The sequence below is a fragment of the Lepisosteus oculatus genome, chromosome 1 (genome assembly GCF_040954835.1).
Source record: "Lepisosteus oculatus isolate fLepOcu1 chromosome 1, fLepOcu1.hap2, whole genome shotgun sequence".
NCBI classification, from domain to species: Eukaryota; Metazoa; Chordata; class Actinopteri; order Semionotiformes; family Lepisosteidae; genus Lepisosteus; species Lepisosteus oculatus.
Window position 1 is genome coordinate 23,522,017 of NC_090696.1, and position 25,353 is coordinate 23,547,369.

Sequence of the window (25,353 nt, forward strand, 5' to 3'; positions counted from 1 at the left end):
AGACTGGTATATGTTAAGAAATGTGAACCTCCTATTCAATAAATATTTTTCTAATTTAAGGAAAGTTTGTACATGCAAATAGTTCAAGAAAATAATGCAGTGAAAGGAGCCAGGAAGATTGTTTATTGCTATTTTTTTCTGGATTACATATTTATCCTTATTAATCCATATTTTTTCCATCTTTAAACTGCATCTACTGAAATGTATATTGAATAAGTCACAATCCAGCAAACCGCTCCTGATCAATACTTGAAAGTATATATGCTGTGCAGAAACTGGTACCTCAGTAACAAAAGTTACAAAACCTATTCAACACTGAGGTACATAAACAGAAAGATATGGGTCATTCTTGTCTATTGTACCTATAAGGAAACTTGAAAAAAATAAAAACTGACAAATGCTCTTTACAACTCGTCTTTAATCATGAAAGTATAATTAACGTAATATTTTGTTTTAGTGTGCGTAAGTGCTATTACTTTAAAAAAAAATTAACATCAGTTTCTTGATGCAATTTACAGTGACAATGAAAAACTGATCCTGGTGTTGATAACTTTCAGTTCAGGCACTAGGCATGTAGTTAAGGTCATGAAAACTTGTACCTGGTGTCTATTATCTGCAGAATTATATATACAGCTATTTATAAATTTGTGTTGTGAGCAGCAGAGTCTGATATTATAACAAATTTGGTTCTTGATACCTAAACTATGGTATTTAATATGATGTTTCCAAATGACTAAGTCCCCTTAACACTGGAAAAAATGTCCCTAAATGGTCTCCCTAAAAGCTTACATGCCATTGTACGCTGGTCCGCCACTTCCTTCAGGTACTACCCAGTTAATGTTCTGGCTGGGGTCCTTAATGTCACATGTCTTACAGTGAACACAGTTCTGTGCATTGATCTGCAACCTCATGCCTTCTCCATTTTCCAGAGGAACATACTCGTACACACCTGCAAAAACCAATGGGATGGACTTTACAGAGCTAATTCTACCTCAAAGAAGTGGAACATTAAAAATGTAGGAAATATACAGCATCAACAGTTCAAATGTTTATAAATACGTAATGTCCTCTGATACTGTAAGACTGTAATACACTTCTTGACTTAAATTACAGGGTTGTGTTTAGATCAGCAGCTTCCAAAAATGTTTGGTGGACTACAAAGCTACTACAGAGGGGTCCTTACACTGAAATGGCGGTGGAGCTTCAGACAAAAACCCATTCAAACACAGGGAAAACTCCACATTGAAAGAACAGAATCAAACCCAGAACCCTGGAGCTGCCTTGCCACACAACCATGCAACCTCATGTAAATAACACCAATTAATTATACATTTAAATAATACTGTTGGTTCACAACTGTTACATTCAGACTTAAAGGCATAAAGAAGAGCTATGTAAAACACCATAGCTTTCCAAATCAACCCCAACCATCTGTTAGAATTATGTTTTTAAAGGATACACTCCAACCTAAAAGAAATATAACCATTACTGGGTAATTTGTCTCCAATCAATGACTATTTTTCTGCTACAAGGTAAAAAAAACTAATTTTAAGTAATTCAGAATTTATCCACATACTGTACTGTTTTTTATTGACATTAGCAGCAATTAAACACTTCAAAAGATCCAACAAGGACTATCACATGTAACTGCATTTTCTCATTTCCTGCAATTATGAACTGTCACTATTTAACAGAACTACACTATGTTTCCTATGACTTCCCAAAATTTCTATATTTTTAAGTACCTGCTGGACAGAATCGTTGTTCGGGTCCATCATAAATGTTAAGGTTTTTTTCCACTGGAACACTGTCACTCATCAAGGTCAGATGTGGGGGCTGGTCATGTTCATGATTGGTTCCACTCAGAGCCACAGATGAAAGAAGGTCAAAACTGATCTTTCCATCGGGCTTTGGGTACTCTATGGGTGTACAATCCTTTGCAGGCTTCAGCTGGCTGGAGTCTAGACCTAAATTAAAAATACAGAAAGCCAAAATCTAAAACAAAAAGACTTGCAAATTAGATAACCATAAACCAACTAATTCTTGTTAATGTCATATTAATAGTGTTATTAATTATTATCTTAGTATTTACTAAACAGGGTTAACATACAAAAGGTATCCTCACAGTTAAAACAGACTTTGCAGTTTCATTAAGCCATTTCAGTGTTTCAGTACTGTTTGACTAGTGGGCACTTTTACAGAATACTACTCCCACCTGTACTAATTATATACAGTGAAGTATTATAGTACATAGGAAAGAAAATGCACATTAGTGAACAATGACTGAACAACAATGTTTTGCCTGATATTCTACAGTGTATATACACACCAATTACCTTTATGTTTCAATGTCCATGGCTCTTTTCCTCTCAAGATCCAGTAAAATATTCCCGTGTAAATCATTCCACCATAAAGTCCCAAAGGATTATGAAAAGAAGGCCTGATATTCCTTACAGCATAAAGTTCTTTCCAAATCCAGGACTTTTTCAGATTTTCTTCATATTCATGGACATGGATTCCTATGAAACATATAACTAATTATAACCTGTAATCTATAAGTCAAAAAACAAACTATATATAAATCAATGGAGGTATTAGATGGCGAAAGGAAACAGTAGTCTGGCACAAATATACAAATAAAGTACATTCAACTTCATGTGGATACCTACTGTGGATAGGGGTCAAGAATTTAATAATACACTATTACCTGATAAAATGTAAAGATATTCAATTTGGCTTAACAACCTACATTAGCTCAATGGTGCCTTCTACAGTGATAACATACTCAAAAGCTTAGTTTTGCATAATTAATAACATTTTCAAGTTGAACATACATGTTGCACTGCTGTAGAGTTTACATTTTTTAGGAATCATTGAAAAGCAGAAAAGCATCTTTGACAAGCAGAAACATAAAGATAGTGTCAAATGATCTATCCTCCAGGTTTTTCCTAAAAGCAGTCTTAAAATTAAATAATAGCCCCAGTGAGGATATTCCAAATCACATTTGGAGTATGCTACGATGACAGCTGAAGAGTTCAATAGTATAATGGGCTCCGTAAATTCATATTTTAAAGGCAATATGATCAGGGCTCAGTGAATCTTCAAACGATCCTAAAACTTGGAACAAAGGAAGATGTTCCAAGAAAGTTATGTGATGCATGTTAGCAATCTCAAAAAGACTAGGTCAGCCAGTCTGCACGAAGGCTTTACACACAATCTTGACAAAATCTTGAACTTTGCATTCATTACTTTTAAGGAACAAGTAAAGGTTTATTCCAAGCTGAAAAGAGAAGAAAAGAAACACAACGTTTTGGCTGTGGAGCCTTCTTCAAGTCTCAAAGTTCATTAATTTTTACTGTTTTTCTATATGTCCACATTGTATTAACAGTGAAGGCAGCCTCACCTGCTGTTTCGGATTGCAGGTTTTCACTGGTAAGTTTCTGAAAGATGTCTTCGGCGGCCAACATGCCACTCTTCATTGCCGTGTGAGTGCCTTTGATTTTTGGAACGTTCATGAATCCAGGACTGCACCCTATCAGTAGTCCCCCTGGGAACGTTAGTTTGGGCAGAGACTGAAAGACAAATGCAGCTCACACAAATAAACTACACAGCTAGAATGAAAAACTAAAATGCTGGTCAGTTATCCAAGATAATGTGGCTTCCTTTGGTATGTTACTCAAAATGTATCCTACCTGGAATCCACCCTCGTTCAGTGCTCTTGCTCCGTATGCTATTCTGCTTCCTCCTTCAAGTGTTTGTGATACTGATGGATGATGCTTCCATCTTTGAAATTCCCTGAATGGATTCAAGTAAGGGTTTTGATAATCCAAGCCAACCTGTCACATAGTAAATTAGTTTATTACACCAGTGTATAGTCATTTGTTAAACATGCATTTCAGAAAAAGTTAACAGACATTTTCATAGACAAACGAAATTCTTTGTAGTTAAAAACTACAATTAGTCATTCCCTAAATTCACCTTATTGCAGGATACTATAAATCCCCACCACTGTACTGATAATTTAATGACACATGATACTCTTACAGAGTGAATTAAACAGTATAAAAGAACTAGATAACAGCAATATCCTGTTTAACAGCTTTGTTTTCATGTTTTTTAAATAGACGGAGCATATTAACATTTCCAAATTCTGAATGATAATACTGCAGATTATCAAAACAAACATTTTTGGCATTGCTTTAATTGATCATTCATGGTTTACCATGTAATAGAGCACTCATATTTCTACCACATAAGCACTCAGTCATATCATTACTTAGTAACTAATTAGTGAGAGTTCACTGAGCCTAGGTGATTTAACCTGTTGAATGTCAATCAAATCCTTGGAGCTCACTGACCTTCTTGCAGGCTCATCCTGACAACAGTATTCTAATGGGACAAATCGCATCCTCATGCTGTTCTCATTACAATGTAACATGTTTCAAGACGAGAATGTGACAGTTGTGTTGTGAATGACCTATCCTACAGCCTTAGACCCCTTTGGACATTTGTGAAATAAACTGGAAAAATGCATGGCATTCAGGGCTCAACAACCGTGAACAAGCACATGCTTGTCCAAGCTCTACAAGAGGAATGGGACAGAATCGCACGAGACAACATCTGCAACCCAGTGTAAAGCATGGGATATCGATATATATTGCTTCAAAAATTGACTACACACACTTAGCATGTGACAATCCCTGTAGAACCCTGATCAACTCGGTTGACGGCAACTGTTGATCAGCATAAGAAATTTGCAACCATCTGCAAAAAATGTTCGTGCACACCATCTACTGAAATTCAATAGCATTGTGAAACAAAACAGAATTAACTGTTAGCAAAATTAAATACTACTGTATTTTATTTGTACGACACAGATGTAGTAGACAGCAGCTTCCCCACAGGTAATAACACCTAAAAGTGCACAGGGGCAGCAGCGTGAAGTAAAGGTTAGAGGTCCAGACGGGTCCCCAAGGGCTCAAATCACAAACAGAAAACTGCCTTTGTAACTTTGTGTAAGATACTTCACTCAGAGTGCTCCAGTAAATGCACCACTTTATCAATTTCTATTCTCTGGGTGATCTTTGAAAGTATTCTCATTCAAAACGGATGTATGTGGTTAAATAAAAGATTAAAAACAAAATGATGCATTTTGTACACTTAAGCTGCACAGAAGACAAAAGACAGGCATGTTTCAATATGTGGTCAAATCTTCTTTATATATATTCTAATACCCACAACAAATCCTAAGGCCACCAATGGTTCCCCTTCATTCAGATGATATAAGAAGGATCCTCCATATGTGTGCCTGTCCAAAGGCCAGCCAACTGTGTGCTCAATTCTGCCAGGTCTCCAGTTCTTTTCATTGACGAGCCACAACTAAAGGGAAACAGCAGATTGTAAATATTAATAATCCTTACACGATTAGCCATGACATAGGAGGTTAGAAATAATTCTGCTCGCTTTTCCACTGTAAGCTCTCTTCTAATTAATTTTTTGTGGGTTAAGGATTTGCAGCCTGTACTGGCAAACTGATGAAAATTAAAACATTAGAGGATATCCTGCAAATTAGCTATTGCACTCCTTATAGTACTTTATAAAAATGTCATGAAAGAAAGCATTTGCATTTTCCAAGAGGGTTCTGAATTAAGATCAAAATGAATTAATTTTTAATATTATAATGTATTAATCCTTCAGGCTTACATGGAATAAAAGAACATGGTGATTCTTCTATTTATAATTTCCTTGTAGCCCAAATAATACATTCAACAGTTAATGAGCTACCTGTAAGGAGTTCTAATTACAGGACACATAAACAAGTGTAGGTAAACCCAGCTGGGAATTTCAAATGATTCTATTACCTCTTTCAGCCCTATGGCATATGTCTGCTGCTCACAGTTCTCTCTGAGGTTGAACCGTTTGTACAACTGCTTTGCCAGGTGTCCATGGCAGCCTTCACCAAATACTGTAACTTTAGCATGGAGTTCCATCCCTCTTTCAAAATTATCCTATCAATAATCGAAAGTAAAAGAAAAGATTTGTAGATTGTAGACAGTGGCAAACTGTGCGAAAGATTTCACAAAAAACAAAGCTGAAATACATTTTACAATACACTGATCTATTGTAAAATGTATTTCAGCTGCTTTATCAAATAAAGTAAAAAACAGTCTTCCTGGTTGATTTGCTATGTTACAAGACTTCTCTGGACTGAAGCACATTCAAAGCATAAACATTATTACATTACGAAGCAGTCGAGTTATCTTTACTGTTTTAACAGAAGATAATTAAACGTAGAAATACATTAAACTAAGGTTCAATTACAAATATACTGTACTATGCTGTAGAACCTTACCTTTGGGGATCCATCTTTGGCAATGCCTACATCATTTGTAGCAATCCCTTTCACACTTCCATCTTCATGAAATAAAACCTAATTTTTATAAAAAAACAAATGAGTATAATTTTTTTTAGCATATGTAAAGAAACCCCAACACCAAACACTGAATATCAACTGGTACAGAAAGGTCATCAGTAGGTAAGGGCATGTAACTATTGACACTGTCCATGATTTGTGATTCCTCAATTAACCACATTCTCGTGTGGCATTTATTTATGGTTACATTTTCTCCTTGGAGAGATCCATTGATACAAGGAACATCCTTTATTAATACATTCAGTAGATTTAAAGTATCACAGGTATTGAGTAACATGGCTGGAAATTATTTTTTATCCCTTCTTGGGGGAAAGAATGCTCTTCTTTTATCCCTCGATCTGTACTGGAGTCTGGGAGAGGAAAACCAAGTTGACTCTCAGAAGTCTGCGGTTGCAGATAACTGGTGTCTTACTGGTGGAGCTCTTTTCCCGTGGCAAGCAACAGTAATGTCCTGGATGACTGCTCTCTCCTTGTCAGCTCCTGGAACTCCTTTCTTGTCGTACTAGGGCAGGTGTCTTGTCAATGGTGAAGACGTAGATTTATGGACATTCTCCCTTTCTGATAACACTGGTTCAAGGCATGGCCTCCTTTTCAGATTCTCCCACCATACACCAGCGCTGGACCAGGGCATGGCTGTTCTTTCTTCTTAAGCAGGGTCTGTCAGCACGTCTGTCCTGGCTTCTCTATCAGTATCTCTAAAGAACTTCCCTTTTTGAGCCCTGGAGCAGACTACTGCTCTCTCTTTCTTTTCCAGTTAATTGTTAGATGTTATATGAAATGCCACAGTGCTACCTGCTCTTCAGGGAACTGATGTCACCCCTGTAAGGTCCCTAACAGTACCACCGGTCTCTCACAGGCCCACCTGCCACACTAAATACACAGGTTCTCCGTTCAAAACACAAGGACCTCCGTTTTTATTTGAAGAGCAGCTGGGAAAAATCCTGCCCCTGGTTTCAGTCTACGGCTAAAGAGAAACAAGAAGAAAACAACCCCTCTCCTAGTTTAGGGAGTAGCTTGAATACATTTTCTTAAATGTTGTTTCTGTGTTTGTGGAGTAATAATTACCAGCCATTTCATTTGCAGCACTATAATAAATGAAAGCTAGCTGCATGTTACCTCAGCAGCAGCATACCCTGGGTAGAGCTCAACTCCGAGAGCTTCCGCTTGTTCTCCCAGCCACCTGACAATATGGCCCAGTCGAACTATGTAGTTCCCATGGTTGTTCATTGGGAGGCCTAAAAAAGCAGCAGTGTTATCTGAATATGAAAGAAAACTGCACAGCTAAAACTGTTTTATGTTTTTAAAGAAAAGGAAATTCAGTTGCAATATGAGTAAACAACGTCAATTGTTACGGAGTCAGGACTGCGTGACTATGGCACGGCTTACACTGCACTTAAGGCAGCCTGGTTTTTCTAAAGTGCTCTGGGTTGGTCTAACTTTGCTCAGAACCTTTGCATTTTATAATATCTAGAATGGCTGCATGACAAATAGGTATGTTGATTAGATATAGTTTGTGAGAACTGCATCTTTATCAACAGACGTCTCTGTAATTCTTCAAATACTGTACCCATACATTACAAAGCCAAAACTCATTTAGGTGAGGCAAAACAAACAGTCTGAGAGATTTCAAACTGTATAAAGTAGCAGCAAATCTGAGTATTTAAACAAATTTGGAAAGCAAACTGAGTTTTTACTCAAGGTCTGCGAGTTTATGATTCTTTACCGACACTGAGATCCCATTCACTGTCACAGCTGGGACTCATACACACAACTGACAAGTGGCACACCCTGAATCTAGTTGCCAACCTGGATGCTTTAGAAATTCAGCACTTGACACAAACGTTTCCTTAACAGCGTTCTTAACAGAATGTTTGCACTTTCGATTTTTGGACAAAGATACATTTTTGGACAGAAGAACATTTTCCCCTTAATTCCTTTGTGCAATATATGTTACCATCTCAAAATATTATCCTTGAATTGTAGGAGGATTCATATGGTTTTAGCTAATTAAACATTTGCTAAAGGTTTTGGAAAAGTAAGAAAGAATATATTTAAACCGAATTTCAAATGAATTATGTAAAAGTTGCTAGAACTGCAGCTCTGTATTTAATCATAAACTATCATTTAACTACCAATATTCTATACCTGGCAGTATGGGGACAGGGATCCTGTGCTTCTCTGTTAAAATTCCAAACTTGTCTTCTGTCACTGGTGTATTTAGAGGTGCCTAAACATAACAAATAGAATCAATAATAAAACACTTAACATAAATACCTGGTCAGAATAGTACTCCCTCTTCTTCAGTAAAAACTTGAATTTCACTCCTGTGATACCATATTAGATTGCCCAGCTTCCATAAAAACCACCTACTGAACTACTATCAACTGTAGCTGATAGTTAAGAGATCTATTGTTAATATTTTATGAGTAAACAGAGATTAGGTTGGACATAAATGTACTTATATATCCTAAAATATTAAAAATATTAAGTTAGTCTAAACAAAATAACTCCATCCTACATTTTAGATCCACTTCTGGAATAGTATTACATGTTAGAATTTATAACCAGTAGAAAAAAAAAGAAGTCTTGCAACTTTCCTCTCTTTTACCAGAGAAGGTTTTTAAATAACATACTTAGTTATTCATAAAGTTAAAATGAACAGATTCATAATATGGATTAAAAATCTTGCACTTAAATTATTGCACTTTTATAATCAAACCATAAGTGACACATCGTTGTAGTTTTAAATAATTACATTAATTTACATTGAAGTACACCTGTACCTCTTTTTTAAACAGAATTTGTTTCTAGAAACCGTTTTTCTTATGGGGAAGAATTAAAATCCATTCTGGAACCCCAAAAAAGTCACCCCTACTTTTACATTTTTCACCCACAAAAGAAACAATAATAACTAACATTCGTACCATGGTTTGTGTTTTTAGTAATAAAAAAACACTGCTTACCTAGGTAGACATCATTAATCATACCCAAGTACAGTACTGTACTGTACAGTAACCACGTCATTTGCATTTTGTATAATTACACAAAAACACACTCACAATTTTCATTTTCTTAACAATTTTAGGGTCCACGATGAAGCCTAAACCACAAACTTTCTTACAAAAAGAGCACACACAATAGCAAACATCGCACAAAGCAAGATGCAGTGAACTGTATTACACGTCTCTCTTGCCACCCTGTAGGCTCTGTGCTAACTCTCACCCATACTAGTGCAATACGATGCATACACTCAATATAAAATGATAAATATCACACCTTCCCCTTCACTCTCTACATTTGGCAGCGGTTTCAAAATTTTTCTTCATATCGCTTCGTCATAGTTTTGGAGTTGGCTTTCGTTATTCAAAATATGGATAACAATTCAATTCAACAATTCAAGAACACTTGTAAAAAGAGGAACAGGTCTATGTGGTATTTTAAGATCCTATATTTTTTAACTATTAATTTTAATATTTTATTACTGAAAGCTGGTTTTAATAAAGGCATTAGTCAAATTTTATAATTCCACTTTAGCAACTAGAAATAACCAGAATCACTGTCATAAAATTCTGTGGTAAAGAAATGTGCTAGGACATATGTTTATTGCAAAGGAGAAGTTCTAGTCTGATATGCCAACTGACAACTGAAAGCCTTCTTCTACTACAAGGGAACTAGATTTCTGAAATGTGAATTTGAGAAAAAATGTGTATGAGCATCTTTTCTTATGTGTAGGATGACCGCTTTCCAAAGATTAAATTTTGTTGTGTTGGGGAAGACTATCAAGTTTGGTAGACATCATATACACAGCACTGAAACAAAAGCGATTTGTCATTTATAAAAAAAATAAAAAAAATCAAAATCTATCCAATTGCCTCAAAGAGTCTTAAAAAATAAGAAAAATGTGCCCTGAGCAGAAGAATGCTACAGTACTTACTCCTCTCTCTTTCCAGTCTGGGAAGAGCTCAGTGAGCGCACTGGGCTCTAAGCATGCTCCCGAGAGGGTGTGGGCTCCGATCTGAGAGGCCTTCTCCACTACACACACCCGCAGGTCTTTGCTCTGCTCGTTGGCCAGCTGTTTAAGACGGATGGCAGTCGACAGGCCAGCGGGACCTCCTCCTACTATCACTACATCAGCTTCATCTGCAAACCGTTCCATGTTTACCCCTTTAAAATTCAAACGTGAAAGACGCTGCACTTTAATCATGAACAACGCAATCGACTGAAAGAGTAAAAACTTTCAAATACGTGAAAGTTTCTTCTCTTTTTCTCCTCAGCCCGGAACACTGACAGTTTAGATAATTTTTATCAAACTCTATAGGGAAAAGAAAACATGCCACATCTAAGGAAAATAACTGAAAAATAAGTAACTTGACTGAAGTAAAAGAGAGAAGCAGGCAAGGGGGAGATACAGCTGTTCTAGAACCTTCTGCTCTCAATTACAGTAATTTCATCAGAAAGCAGGAAAACTGACTTTGCTTTACCTTCCCATCGTGAGTCCTTGTCTCTGGGGTATACTGTGTAGTGAGAGGTGATACGAGGTACTGTAGATGTGGAAGAGGACCATCTTGAAGCACACAGGAGGGGTGACACAAGCTCCCTTTGCAGTGCCTTCAGGGAATGAACACATCTACATGCTGCAAAACAGTTTAAAAGGACATATAAGACTGCTGTGCACCAGTACACAACCAATGTATCCTTTTAGTATGGTAATCATGTGTCTCTGTATCATTAAATGTGAATTTAAGAAAAAATCTCTATACAAATCAACTGAAGAGCAGCACAAAACTGTAAAAGTTTTTATTTTGGGGGTTAGGGTAATTCATTAACAAACATAAACACATATTTCACAGCTCATCTCACTGCAAAGATAACTTGAAGTAACATGCTACTTGAGCAGTTTTCCATGTCCTTTAAGTGCACAGTCACACTGGGCTGCTAATTATGTTGCCACATCTCCTTATGGTACATTTGGCACAGGCCTCTGCATTAACGCTCCAAGTATTTAATCGGACAATTAAATCGAAATTCAATTTCTTACTTGCTGGGTACTGGTTGCTTATTTTTGATTTGGCGTTTGGCTGTCTTTTTCCATGGTCTGAATATATATCTCAGTAATAGATTAAACCTTCTGAAATTGTTTTTCCAATACGTTACAAAAAACATTTTTTTTATTTTATGCCTCTTTATTTCATAAATATGGAGATAACGAGGCCATGGAGCTGATATTTTACACATGCATACATGTACGTTTTCTTAATCTCGTCTGATTATTTCTATTACACACTAGTATTAGCAACATCTGTTGGTTGAAATGTAAAAAATGTATTACAGAAAAAGCAACAGGGTTTTCGGTAAGGTATAAGGGTTTACTAACTACAGCACACGTCAGTTTCACATAAATATGTTTTCCTGTAGTGTAAAGCCCTTTTTGGAGTCCCTTAGGGTTCAGATACTATATGTGATGTAAGCATACTGTAGGCTGACTCTCAGCCATAATTCACTGCATAAACATGAGTTTTCTGTTAAAAAAATATGGACAACAAATTCAATTTTCAGACTTTCTCACTGGAGGATGATACCTACTGTACATATTTCGGGTAGCAAACAACTATTATTTGGACTGGTGCAAGTATACTCAATAGAAAAAGGAACAGAACATCAACAAGCAGATGTTTCTTGGCTAAACTGTATTATTGGTTAATGAATGACAACTATTTACGTACCGTTTGCCTATTCACTGGGCGATAACCTATAATTTAAAACGTTACAGTAATGGTGGCCCTTTACATTACTGCTGCATTCATGCTTTTGTAAGTGCAGATTTTCTTTGGGAATCTTTCAAAAACGACAACAAAAGCAAACAGTTCCCTATAATCTAAACCTAAACCCTTATAAACGTTGTACTTTTAAAATTGTACATTTACTTATTTTGCGCAGCAAGCATACAGTGACGGGGACGTCACTTAAGGAGTCATTTAGAGAGGTTTTCACCGAGGCAAAGCCGCATGAACTTTGCCCTACATTCTGAAGTCACCACTAGAAGGTGCAGTTATTTTTATTGTGTAGTGAAAATATCTGTAATACGTGCTTCATCAAATCATCACCAAATAAACATGTAATACTGTATTGTTATGCTACATGGAAACATATGTCAAAAAGCGTGTTTAAGTGTTTGATACGATACAATGAATAAAATAAAATCACTTTACATGTTCTGTGCACGGCTTATATATTGTTACGCGTTACAGAAAGCGCGTTTATTCGTTTACTGCAGTGTCGATAGGAACCTATTCAATAATGGACACAGGTGAAAACGGTATACTGTACCTTGCAGTGTATATCTGCTAGCTGGAAACATGCTGTGAAGCTTCTTTTTGATACTTAATTTTAATATCACTGTTACAGCCACTGTTGATGATCATACGAAACGCTGCGTATCGTAAACATTAATAGGAAACACTTAATAACACATACACATTAAAACCCACTTCACTCTTGTTGCTTAACCGAGATTATAAAACCAAAAAGACAAACTCCCAGCAAGCAAACTAACCTTCACGATACCCTAACAAGGCGCTCTGGGAAATTGAGTTTAGAAGTTGCAGTTCCTGCGTGTAACGGCTTTGTAAAAACTACAACTACCGTCATACAGTTGACTGTAGTAAACTTTATTTAAATTCAGAAATTAGAATTTTTCTGAAAATGCTTATGATAGATTAAAAAATAAAAACATCTGATGATAAAGCATTTGATGACAGTGAGATATAGAATAAACAATAACGAAACCGTTTTTCATTGTACTTTCACACATTGTCCTTTTGTAAAACCTGATACTTCATGAAAAACGTATTTAATTTTATTAATTTCATAACCAAAACGGGAAATGTTCAACGTTTTAAAAATGTAAAAGTACTAAATTAATGCAATTTACCCTCAATTTAACAGGATACTTCTAGTTCAGTTACGTAAATTTGCTAGGACTGGGCGGTAACCTTGTGATAAATTCGCGGGAAGTTAAAATATCAACAGGGTTTGAACAGCACGATATATCGTACTTTATTCTGTGGATAAGAGCATCATGTCTAGGAATTCATCGGCTGGGCCCAAGAGTCTCCTTAATCTTACGGATCCTTCTGAAATGTTAGAAGAAATCGAAGTACAAATTGACGAGGTAAATTGGCCCTTTAGGTTATTTTGTCTCCTCTGTAGTGAAAGTGAATGATGTAGTTAGGATATCTGGTTAGGACAGACGCCGAGAGTAAATTCATGTCATTATTTGGGATAGTGATGAGATATTACGAACACTTCACAGTGATAAGGAGTTATTGTATACAACCTTCTCCCCTAAATTTTAAATTATTAGTTACACATAGGACAGCGTCTACGGAATACAAAATTTCCATTAACAGACCATTTATTTACCATTGGTGTGCCGTTTTAAAAACTAATTTTATATTAAGTTTTATTTTTACTTAGCTTTATCCTTTTCAATAGTATAATCAATGGTTTGGCATTAGTTTGAAAGTTAAATGAGGATAGTAACAGCCTTTTGTATTTTATATGTACGGTAGGAAGAGCCGTGAATGTTGAATACCGTTACAATTTAGAATTTTTTACGTTTAAATTTACTTTACATTTATTCAAGGTAGATAAGGGATTCCAGGACCTCTGATGAGAATATTAATCAGAATAATTCTGAGTCCCAGTCATGTAAATTCAACGATTAGAATTTTTTTCAAAACGTTTTGAGGTTAGCGTCAATTTCGAGCAAAAATATATCCTATGAGGTGTATAATACAAACAGAAATTTGTTGCTTTTTTCGTTTTGATGACAATGTAATTGAATTGAATTCTAGCTTTCATTTTTGTTACAGGCGGCAGTTTCCTTGACTAAAGTCCTGGAGTCTACAACTGCATTGTCAACTGAAGTGGCAAGCTTGGCAGAGAAGTGTTCTGCAAACGCTCAGTTCTTGAAAGCTTGGAGGGATTTTTTAAAAGAGGGCTATGGGTCTCTGCAGCCTAACAACTAAATGAGAACAGGACCGCAAAAGATTGTCAAATGAAGATGAATGAAATCTGATGCAAACATAAGTTTTATAAAGGTTTGACAACAGAGTGGAAAAATAAAGCAATACACGGAGATTGTTAAAGAAAACTATCTTAATAAATGTGTATTTAAAATCTTAAGTTGTGCCATTCCAGAATGTGCAGCCATTTTTGCCAAAAGAACCACAGCTTCTGATTGAAGAATTCCAGATACAAGTTAAGAAAAGTGAACTCGCTGGGTGTCAGCAAGGTGAAAGTCCTGTTCAACAGTTTTGTACCGGCTAAGGACAAAAAAAGCAAATCAAACAACATTTGAAGTCAACAAGGAAGTTACATCAATCTCAGTCACCAAGTGCTAACATATTTTTCTTATTTCACTGTATATTGCTTCACGTTTTGACAGTTTGAAATGTCAATTTAACCACTCCTGTTCTAACTGAAAGAATGTTATAATGGATTGGATCATCAGTAGCAACTGTAAATATAAATAAAATATATAGATAATACATTTTAACTGTATCATGTCATTTATAAAAATAATAATTGCAAGCTTTATAGAAATTTAAACTTCTGACAGCCTTTTTTTTCCCAAAGAACTAAATACAGTTTTGTAACCTGGCGACTTAAATCCCGGAGAAAAACTGATTCATAAAGTGATCTACTGTCACTTTTATTATGTTTTTATCAGTAAAACAGCATAATGACTTAACTTAGTAATGATGTAAAGCACTTTCTTGTTTGCAATGGTTTCTTGTGACTGTATTATTTTATAAAATGTTAATTGAGGAATATTTAATTATTACAGTATCACGACAAATAGATACGTTCTGGTATCATTTGAAAGTCTGCCTCTTGGGATTTGTCCAGGTTAAGTGTCCTAAATGTAAAATATAGCTTCTGCAGATCTTACAGAGCATGTGAGCTTTACTATTTAATAGAAATGTGGTCCCTAGTTAAATAATACAAATGACATGCAGAAATGCAGGGAAACTTTTCAGTATCCAGTTAACTGTGTTAATTCACTGAACACAAACTATCTGTTACATGCTTGTAACAAGTCTCACTGTAAAGTAGAAAAATGAAAAATCTGAAAATAAGTTAATTTTAAGTTATTTTTTTAGCATTTACAAAACAATCTAGTACCAAAGTTAAATATGCATGAAATTCGTAACTGAGACAGGCTTGAACTACTAATCTATATTTTATTCACTTTTCCTATTTAAATGGTTTGTTTATAGATTTCACAATTGTACTATGCATAAATCTAAATGGCCTTCTTCAAATTTTTTTTTTTGTGATCTACAACAGATAGCAGTCCTGTCCTTTGTGCAAATACAGCTATTGAGATCCCCTGAGTGATTGATTGCTGACTGTATGCTGGTGGACTCATGGAACACGACAGATATCTAAAAAATGAAGTTCTAAACACATCAGTGTCAGTATCAATGTAATAAGTCACAAGTCTTAAGTCACTTCTTAATAAGATCTGCCTCCAAGTGAAAATTCACTATATCTATATATAATAAATAAAAATAAACTAATTTTTCAGTTAGATTTTAGGGGTAGAGGTGGAATAGCAGTAGTGATAAAATAACTGAACAATCATGTCCCATTGATGGTTTTCACAGGCAGTAGTTCAGACTTTCCCACGTTACACGGCATTTCAGATGGATGGGCCAGATAATCTGGTGTAGATGTAGCTGGGTTGGTTTCTTGCAGTGGCCACATATCCAGCCAGGTGAAGGATGGAGTGTATGCAGACTGGCTGTTAGTAAGTGATCTCCTCTGCCTGTAGTTGTTCCATACTTGAAGTAATGTCTCCTTGAAGGGCCGTGTGGTTAGTGTATACAGAATGGGGTTCAATGCACTGTTGATTGGCAAAATGAAAATCACCACCCATGAACTTATTGTGCCTGTAGGAGACATACAAAAACAATTGTGTCAATGTTTGCAGTATCCAAATTTAGAATTCAGTATCATGAACAATACATATTGTATATATCTTTGTTCTTTAGGTAAAATATTGGATTCTGTGGGCATTAACTTAAGGCAGTCATGTTAATTAAGAAATTATTTCATGCACTTAAAAATAAAAACAGCAATTCCCATCATATTAATAGCCAAACTGTGAACCATGCTCAGTTTCATAAGTTTCTGATTATAGATCTGAATCCTTGATAACATTGTAAATGAAACATTTTAGCTATGCATTTTCACTAAACATAAAGTGTATTTTAACTATAACTTTCCTACTATAACTTTCTAAATTATAGGAGAATCAGACATCAGCAGAAGCATTCATGTGTGTAGTGCTGGGGAAACTGATGAAATATTAATAATTATTTTGTACACAGATTAGCATTTCAATATTCCTTCTGCATTAGAAAACATTTACTCAAGTAATTCTTTAATTACAAATGGTATAATATGTTTAATTAAATAAATTAACTGTGAAGGAATAAACATATAATTTGTGACATTTCCTACAATGTTATTTTATTTGAAAACAATATAGGTGTTGACATATTAAAACATTATTTATACTATATGTGGGATGTTATTCTTGACATTTCAATCCACTTTCTGTCTGCGTATTTGTGAGGGTTGCAGCTCTCAAACATGGTGTTAGAAAATACATCCGACTAGCAATTTCAAATTGGTTTGAAGTAATATTTATCTTTCACATATTAATAAAATTAAACACAGAGAAGGTGTTTTATTTTAATTAAAGCAAATGTGCATGGCTATTCCACAGACCTTACTCCTACAAAGGTTTACAGTGCAGTAGCAAGGTAAAATCATGGTGAAGCATGAAGAAGTATAGAAAACCATGAGTAAATACATGGAAACCCAGAGCAAAGCCGAGGCTCCGTAATTGTATGGTAAAACAATGTCAAAATGCCTTATATTACAGAGCAAATACAACAGTAAAATCAGAAACATTTCATAAGGGCAGTGAAAAGACTAAAGATAACTCCAACACCACAATTTCTCCTTACAATACAGCTAATTAATGTTTATGAACAAGGAGTATTATTATCAAGTTTCACAGTATGTCAGATGGAGAATATATTATTTTCCAAATCTTCATTTGTACCTTGTTGTGCATGGTCAAAAGCTATCTTTCTTGTGTGTTTTTAAGGACATTTCAAAGGTACGTACCAGGTATTTCCACCTGCAACAAAGATAGAACTTTAAGAATAAAAATAGGAATCCAGCATAATGAGTCTGTGAACACGATGAAGAAGAATCGCTTGGCAATTGTCACCTCCTTCTTAATGTGACTGCTGTATTCTGTGGCCTTTGTTCCTGTCCTCTGTATGTTGTAAAACATGCTTCCATAGCAAAATACTATTATGATAAAAGCAACCAAGTTTAGGCCTGTGAAGGAAAATGTAAAATAAGCCATTAGGATGTAATGATATTAGATCTTAGTTCAAAACAAGGAAAAAGTTCTAACACCTAAAATTGCTTTCCTTTTTTTTAACCTCAGCCATTACTATTTCTGTGATTTGTTTCAATTTCAGCTGTAACTTTGTGTTCTTTACCAAGCAACAGTAATGGAAACTATATCAGTGTAACAGCTGCTGCTTGAGTTAATGCTAACTCCCATGAAAAGCAACTGCGTAGCTTCGAGAAGCATGTGCACAGGGCCTTATTCTTTATGTTCAGTAGTACAGGGCTTATAGAGATAAACTGAGTTAGAAATAAAGTTCATACACAATTGTAGACTTCCAATTGGAAGAATTTAAAATACCACCAGGGGATTCTGAATTTCTTAAAAAGAAATTTAGGATAACATTTATTCATTTAGGATGATTAAGATATTTAACTAAGTTTTAACTTTAAGTAGATATAATTCTAAGTAAGGCCAACAATACTAAGACACTTACCAAGGAAAATAACTACTGAGTAAACTTGAGCTCCCATTGTCTCTGGTTGTTCAGAATGCAAAGGAAAACAAACTCCATTGGTACCATAGAAATTCCTGAAGAAGTCCTTGCTGACCAAGGGGATAAATGCAATAACAAATCCAAGGATCCAAATGACAATTAGGATAGACATTGTCTGACACTTTCCAGGAGTGAGGTATCTGAAAGGGTAAACAATGCAGATATACTTCTCCAAAGTCAGATAAGTCAACAGCAGTACAGAAACCTCTGTGGATAGCATGGCTAGAGAGCCCACCAGCTGACACTGGACACTGTCCATCCAGGACTGTGCGTGCCTGTTATACTCTCCCCGGAACTTCAGGTCAAAAGCTCCAATGACAAAGAGGTACACTCCCATTAAGCAGTCAGCACCTTCAATGCAAAAGAAGAGACATTAAGAGGATGTCATCTACAATTATTTTTCTGTTTTGTTTTTTTTTAAGTGGGGGGGGGGGATAAACAGAAGAATATGAATCATACAGCATACTTTAAAAAGTAAAATATCTCATATTTTAGGGAGTGTGACCAAAGAGTGGGTTACCTCCACTTCATCAAAAGCACCATAAACGATGATGAGAATCTACAGATCCTAAAAATAGGTAAAAGCTGATCACTAACATTTATTAGGAGTGTGGCTTCATCTTACAAGATGACCACTGCTCCTGAGGAGCAACAAAGGAAGGTCCAACAAACCAAATAATTCAGATGCAGAGTTCAATTCTAAGAAAAGCAAACAATTAACTGGAAGTCACTTTTCTAAGCTGTAACATGATGCAGAATAAACATGTTCATCCTGACATACATTATATAGGATGTATATGTTTCCTTCATCATTCAGCCCTTGAAGCTGCATTGGCAAAACACTCCTTAGATGGAAAGAAACCATTATTTTGTTTTTACCCTGAGAAGTCAAATGCAGAGTACTGAAAGCAAATGTACAGTGTCAGGGATTTGGGAATTGATTTTACAAGAAATAAAAGCAAAATGTTTCATCGTGATTATTGTTTTCTAGAAACAAAAGCCCTAAAAGCAAATAAATCTGGATATCTCAGCCTCTATTCTATGTATTTGACAATGACCCATTATTAGGATTAAAATTTAAAAATGTAAATATTTTCAAAATAACTATTGGCAGAAAGTAGTCAGCTGACAGTAGAAGGCACCCTGAGAATTGTTTAATTATCTCTTATATATTTCCATATTCCATATTCACATATTTCCATCCTTCAGCTAAAGCTTCCAATCATTCAGATGAAGAGCCCTGTGAAATGACTCATTTTGGCTTAATTGTGCATTTTCTTTCTTTCAATGCAGACTTATTACAGTTGGTGTCTAAGCAGAGATCATTAAAATAATTTATGTCTGCCCTATGTTACGGCTGAATTCACATTACTTAAACTGAGAAGCTTGAAAGGCATTTAGGATACTAATGAAAAATAACTATGTTTAATTTCCAATTCAAGAAAGGTCAACATTATAAATGCACAAACATTCTTAAATGACATAAGCAAATATAACTATGAAGGAGATAAAAATAAATATTTAGTCCTTAACTTTGCAATAGGTTACAACTTCATATTTTCAGAAGAATGAAAAACAAATAACTCTAACCTTGAAGAATAATAGTAAATCTATTTCCCAGATGTATTTTTATTTTAGTTAATAAAAACATCATCTGAATATTAATAGGGCAATTTATCATTCACAGGGCAATGCTCATTTAATGGCATTAAATTAAACTGAGAGATATACTGTAATTACACCATAAGCATGGTGTCCTGAACAGCATGTAATTTTCTTATTACAACAGCTTATCTTTTCTACAGCAGGAGAGAGATCAGTTCTGTTTCATTTGAAGATAAGCAGAAGGCAGGACGATACTTGTTTTAAAAGATCTTTCATACGATTTAACAAGTGAATCAGTTTTTATTGTTTCATTGTTTTATTTTCAATAATTGCCTGATTTTTAACTTGAATAACAAGTGGTGGTATGGTGTGCCCAGGGTTCAACCCCTTGGGCACTGTCTGCATGAGGTTTGTATGTATCTGCCCATGTTTGTGTGGGCTTCCTCCCACAGTTCATTAACATGGCGGTAGGTTATTTATCTTCTGGAAAAATTGGCCCTGGTGTGAGTGTGTGCGTGTCTATGTTTGGCTCTGTCTGCCCTGCGATAGAATGGCATTCCTTTCCAGGGTGTGCTCTGCTTTGCACCCAGAGCTCCAGCTCACCCACAATCCTGAACTGGAAGAAGCAGTCAAGTAATTGGATGGATAATAATAACAGATTACCTGCGTTCAACTACAGATTCATTTCATTGAATGAAACATGATCAATTCTAAAGCTGGCCTGCATTGAACATGTGCAACCACAAATGGGATCTGTATCTATAGTATCTAAATACAAGGTTTCATCACAGTGGCTGGTAAGAGATTTTGTCCCAGTTCATACCTTTCTAAATGGAACTAGATCAGCTTGTTACTGTATATTCTCATGATTAATAGAAATAAAGGATCACAAAGTTGACAGATTATTTATTATAAAGATATGTCACAGCAAACGCAGAACCCCATAAATCAAGGTTAAAGCTGAGGTTCTATAACATATTTTCATTTCTATGTCCTTGGAACACTCATATATGAAGTACATCATTATAGTTTTTGGAAGCAATCATAGCAACATTCAACATACTAGAGCTTAAATTATAGTTGAGGTAGCATTATTGATGCCCCTTAAGTAGTAATGAACCTGCTTTCCTCTGAAGCTTTTGACACACACCAATCCAAAATATTTTTTGAGAAGTGAGATGTGCCAGCAATAGAAAATATTTTTATATTTATGTGAAATAATCATAAAAACTGTATAATAATTATAAGAAATTATTTCATTATGCTGCTAGATTAACGAATTTCCAACATTTCTTCAAAAGGAAGAAGACATTGACAGGTAGCACTATCCTCCACTTGATGTAACTAACCTGTTTTAAAGTGACATCATTCCAGGCTTTTTAATGCAGTAAATGGGGCTGTCAAAGCAATGTCTCTGTGTATAATACAGCTTAATTATGAAATGAACAATTACTTCTTCTAATTTTAAGATTTCAATCAGGAAACATCACAACTCGCAACCCACTGAAACTAAGCAGGTGTGAGTGTGGTCAGTACCTTGATGGCAGACAAACTAAGGTTGCTGCTGGAAGTGGTGTCAATGGGGCAAGTAGGGGGCGCTCACCCTGCAATGTGTGTGGGTCCTAATGCCCCAGTATAGTGACAGGGACACTATACTGTAAAAAGGCACCATCCTTTGGATGAGACACAAAACTGAGGTCCTGACTCTGTGGTCTAAAAAATCTCAGGGTGTTACCCTGGCGTCCTGGCCAAACTCCCCATGGTCTTTATCAATCATGGCCTTCTAGTAATCCCCATCTATGAATTGGCTTCATCACTCTGTTCTTCTCCCCACTGATAGCTGATGTGTGGCGAGTGTACTGGCACACTATGGCTGCCATCGGATCATCCAGGTGAGTGCTTTACATTGGTGGTGGTGCAGGGGAGTCCCCATTACTTGTAAAGTGCTATATAAGTGTAAGCAATTATTATTATAATCTTTTCAGGCTCAACCACTTTGCTATGTACCGTCTCAAGCCAGGAGAAGAAAAATCATGTTTCAGTTAAGAACCATTAAAATATATGTCTATCCTAGATGACCTAGATTATATAGTAATTCCCATATCCAAATACATTTTTTAGTTCACAATCATGCTGACAATTCCTTGTATCACAATGATTCATGGTATATGTATTCCTAAATCACAATGACTGATTATGTGCAGCAGTGTCATGATAACAATACAGTATGTGTATCTTTATCTGAGTCCTGATTGGTTAATGAGTTTATAGATAACCTTAATTAAAGCTGGATCCTCTTGTTTAAGATGGAAAACTATTGGTTTTCTCCTAATAATATAATGTTTTATTTTTATAAGCATTTCCAGCACAATGAAGAGAAGGTGAACAATCTGAAGCATGCTGATTTTAATTGTGAAAAGCAATAGTGACCTACAAAGTTCATTAATGAAAGGAAAATCATGAGTTGTGAATAGCAGCAAAACTAAAATCATGGTGGTGTGCAAAGATAAACAGCCAAAATAAATCTGGATGGAGTTGACCTAAAGCTAATAAAGACCTTCACATATTTTGGAGGACAGATTATGAGTGACAGGAATCCTCTGCGAATCCTATATGGATTGGAGACATTGATGCTGAAAAAGCCAAAGATGAAAAGAAACTCCTGGTAGCAGAGATGAGTTCTTTTTGAAAGACTCTGAGTGCAAAAACTGAAGAGCTACATGGGACTTTGACTCGGAAAAACACAACTATCATAGAAAAGATCAGAGTAAGAAGGCTGTTGTGGTATGGACAAGTAAATTGAATGAGAAGAGATGGCCATACAGGGCATTGTCCACAATGTTGGAGGGAAAGAAATTAGAGGAAGACCTTAAAAAAGTGGATAGTAATGACTTTCAGCATATACAGTACTTAGTTTCAGATTACTACTAGACAAAAATAAAGCATGGCTCCTCCTTAGGGGCCCTAGCTACAAATACAAATTATCAAACTATCTAACAGGTTGGCTGGCCAAACCTTTGCTTACCAATCTTTTACCAGTGACCAAAGCACACCACAGTTTTCCCTAAAAAACCTTTCTCAACCTCTCTTTTCTCTCATACAGCAAACAAGAGTTCAATGTCCCACAGGCCTTTTAAACAAAAAACAAAGAGTTATGCTGATGTCCTTTTATACTCCAAGAACTTAATCATTAACAGCTGAGCCCAATCACACAAGAAAGAAGCTAATCAAGTTTTCCTTTGCCAAATGAAAATATAGTTTCCTTCTGGAAGCAGCACAGAGGAACTTCAGACAGGGTTATAAAAGGTAGAGGCTTATCAAAAAGTCTGGGCCAAAAATATACTCCCTGAATAACTCAGCACTCAGTTTTATGTGGGTGATGCCAAGGATTCGATCACAAATCTTAGTCTTTCAAAGTAAAATTGGGAGTTAGGGAATAGTCTTCGTTTCAGCACATGGCAATGTAACATACAGTATTAATAAGTCTAATTTCTTTCTTGGAAGCTGTATACATCAAACATTTCCAGCACCTCCTCCAGCTTGTTCTTGTTGTGTTTGCAAATGTAGGCATCTGCTGCTTATGAATTCATTATTTTCATAAATAATATAACATTTCATCAATTACATTTGTGCCACCAAAGTGGCAGAGATGAGAATGGTGCTTCAACAACCACTAGTTCACATTAAGATTCCCATCCATTTATAGTGAAGACTGGCTTAATGACATCATCCATTATTCCAGGTTAATCAGAACATGACTGTCATTTCACTATTCATACCATTTAATGTTTATCTGAAAATAATAATAATACTGAAAGCTGTAGCAATTCGGCTGGTGTACTCAGTGATAAATTACAAAGCTGTTGTTAACCAACAACTAATCTTAAACAGATAAGCAGAACCGTGTATACAACAATACATGATTAGAAAGCCCTTTTTATGGTTTGCTGACGTTTTATTAAAAAAACAAATATGTGAAATTATATTTTCACATATTCTGCAAAAGAATAAAAAGAAAAGATCAAAGAGCAAAGATAAAATCTACAGAAATATATTGTCATTTTTAATACATTTTTTCTCTTTTTGCTACTGGAATTGATTATTTTTATCATACACTTCTGATGTCTCTAAATTGACTATTCTTCTGTCAAAGGCAAATATAGTTGTTAGTGTCCTTCTGTACCAGAACACTGAAATCTTAAGGAAATAAAAATACAAATTAACCTTGTTTTTTTTTTTAATGTCAGATGTATCTAAAAAATTGTATTTATAAAATCTGTATGTTATAAAATTTTGAACTGCAAGTGCAGATGTGATCAACATTGCATTTAGTAGATTGCTGGAGCTTTGTGAGCCTAGGTTCACAAATTTTGACTCCTTTTAAAAGAAAATTATGAAATCTCTTAAAACCCTTTTTTTACTTCTATGATGTAACCATACATTCAGGCTTTATTATATGAACATAAATAACATTAATAAATATGACAGATTAGTGTTCACAAGCTACTTACAACAGAGAGACATGATGCACATGGCATTCAACTTGTTCTCAGACCTGATGTAAGATCTCATGCAAATGACAAAAATATTGCCAAAGCATGTGATGGCTGAGACCACCCAGACAAAGACTCGCAGCACAATGTTTGCCAGCAGATTCTCAAAGGAGGAGATTCCATCAGTATTGGGCTTGCAGCTCCGCACATGTGGGGCATAGCCACAGTACTGGAACTTCTTAAAGTATCTGAAAGGCAGGGAATACCCCCAAGTTTACATTAGAGAAATGAGAACTGTGATCAAGTATGTAAAATTGTCAGCAGTAGCCACATGTGTTTATACATTTTGTATATTCATGAAATAATCTATTAATATTTGATTGCTAAGATACAGTATCCACAGTATCATCACTCTAAGGGTTAACTGGCTCCTCATTTCTGTTTGGTTGCACGTATTTGTAATGATATGGTCACCTACCTATCTCACCTATCTACCTGTACATTAGTGCTAATGTTGCTCAATGACTTTGTTTATAGAAATGTCCTTTTTAATACATTGTCCAACAATAATTAGAACTTTGACTTTATTAAACATAACAAGTTATTGCTGAAGCACATAAATAATATGAAGTCTTCTGTTTTCTTTGGTCCTACATTAGTTACTTAAGACACATCTTGATAACCTTTAAAACATTAATCTGTTCCACTTGCCAATTGTTTTCCAAAGCAAACTGTAGATATTATTGTTTCTATTAGAAATCATTATAAATATCTGAATATCTGAAAAACGAGACTATTTACACTACTAACATCTAGAACATGT

The 25,353-nt window shown here is 35.4% G+C and overlaps 2 protein-coding genes across 2 annotated transcripts in view; both read right to left on the reverse strand.

Annotated features, from left to right (window-relative positions):
* Positions 1-103: 103 nt before the first annotated feature.
* Positions 104-13,016, reverse strand: etfdh (electron transfer flavoprotein dehydrogenase). The gene is made up of 13 exons (XM_006629473.3): positions 12,761-13,016; positions 10,915-11,067; positions 10,368-10,597; positions 8,579-8,660; positions 7,550-7,668; positions 6,353-6,430; positions 5,862-6,008; positions 5,239-5,379; positions 3,693-3,836; positions 3,404-3,572; positions 2,337-2,519; positions 1,746-1,967; positions 104-949 (listed from the first exon to the last, which is right to left on the reverse strand). The coding sequence occupies exons 1-13, from the start codon at positions 12,789-12,791 to the stop codon at positions 786-788; spliced, it is 1,863 nt and encodes a 620-aa protein (XP_006629536.2). The 5' UTR covers positions 12,792-13,016; the 3' UTR covers positions 104-785.
* Positions 13,017-14,346: 1,330 nt separating this feature from the next.
* rxfp1 (relaxin family peptide receptor 1) overlaps positions 14,347-25,353 on the reverse strand; it is a 49,824-nt gene continuing 38,817 nt past the window's right edge. The window contains exons 16-19 of the mRNA XM_069187830.1: positions 24,549-24,778; positions 18,373-18,783; positions 17,642-17,860; positions 14,347-16,392 (exon numbers count right to left, since the gene is read on the reverse strand). Coding sequence (XP_069043931.1) covers positions 16,082-16,392; positions 17,642-17,860; positions 18,373-18,783; positions 24,549-24,778 — 1,171 coding nt within the window. The 3' untranslated portion in view covers positions 14,347-16,081. The remainder of the gene's footprint in view (positions 16,393-17,641; positions 17,861-18,372; positions 18,784-24,548; positions 24,779-25,353) is intronic.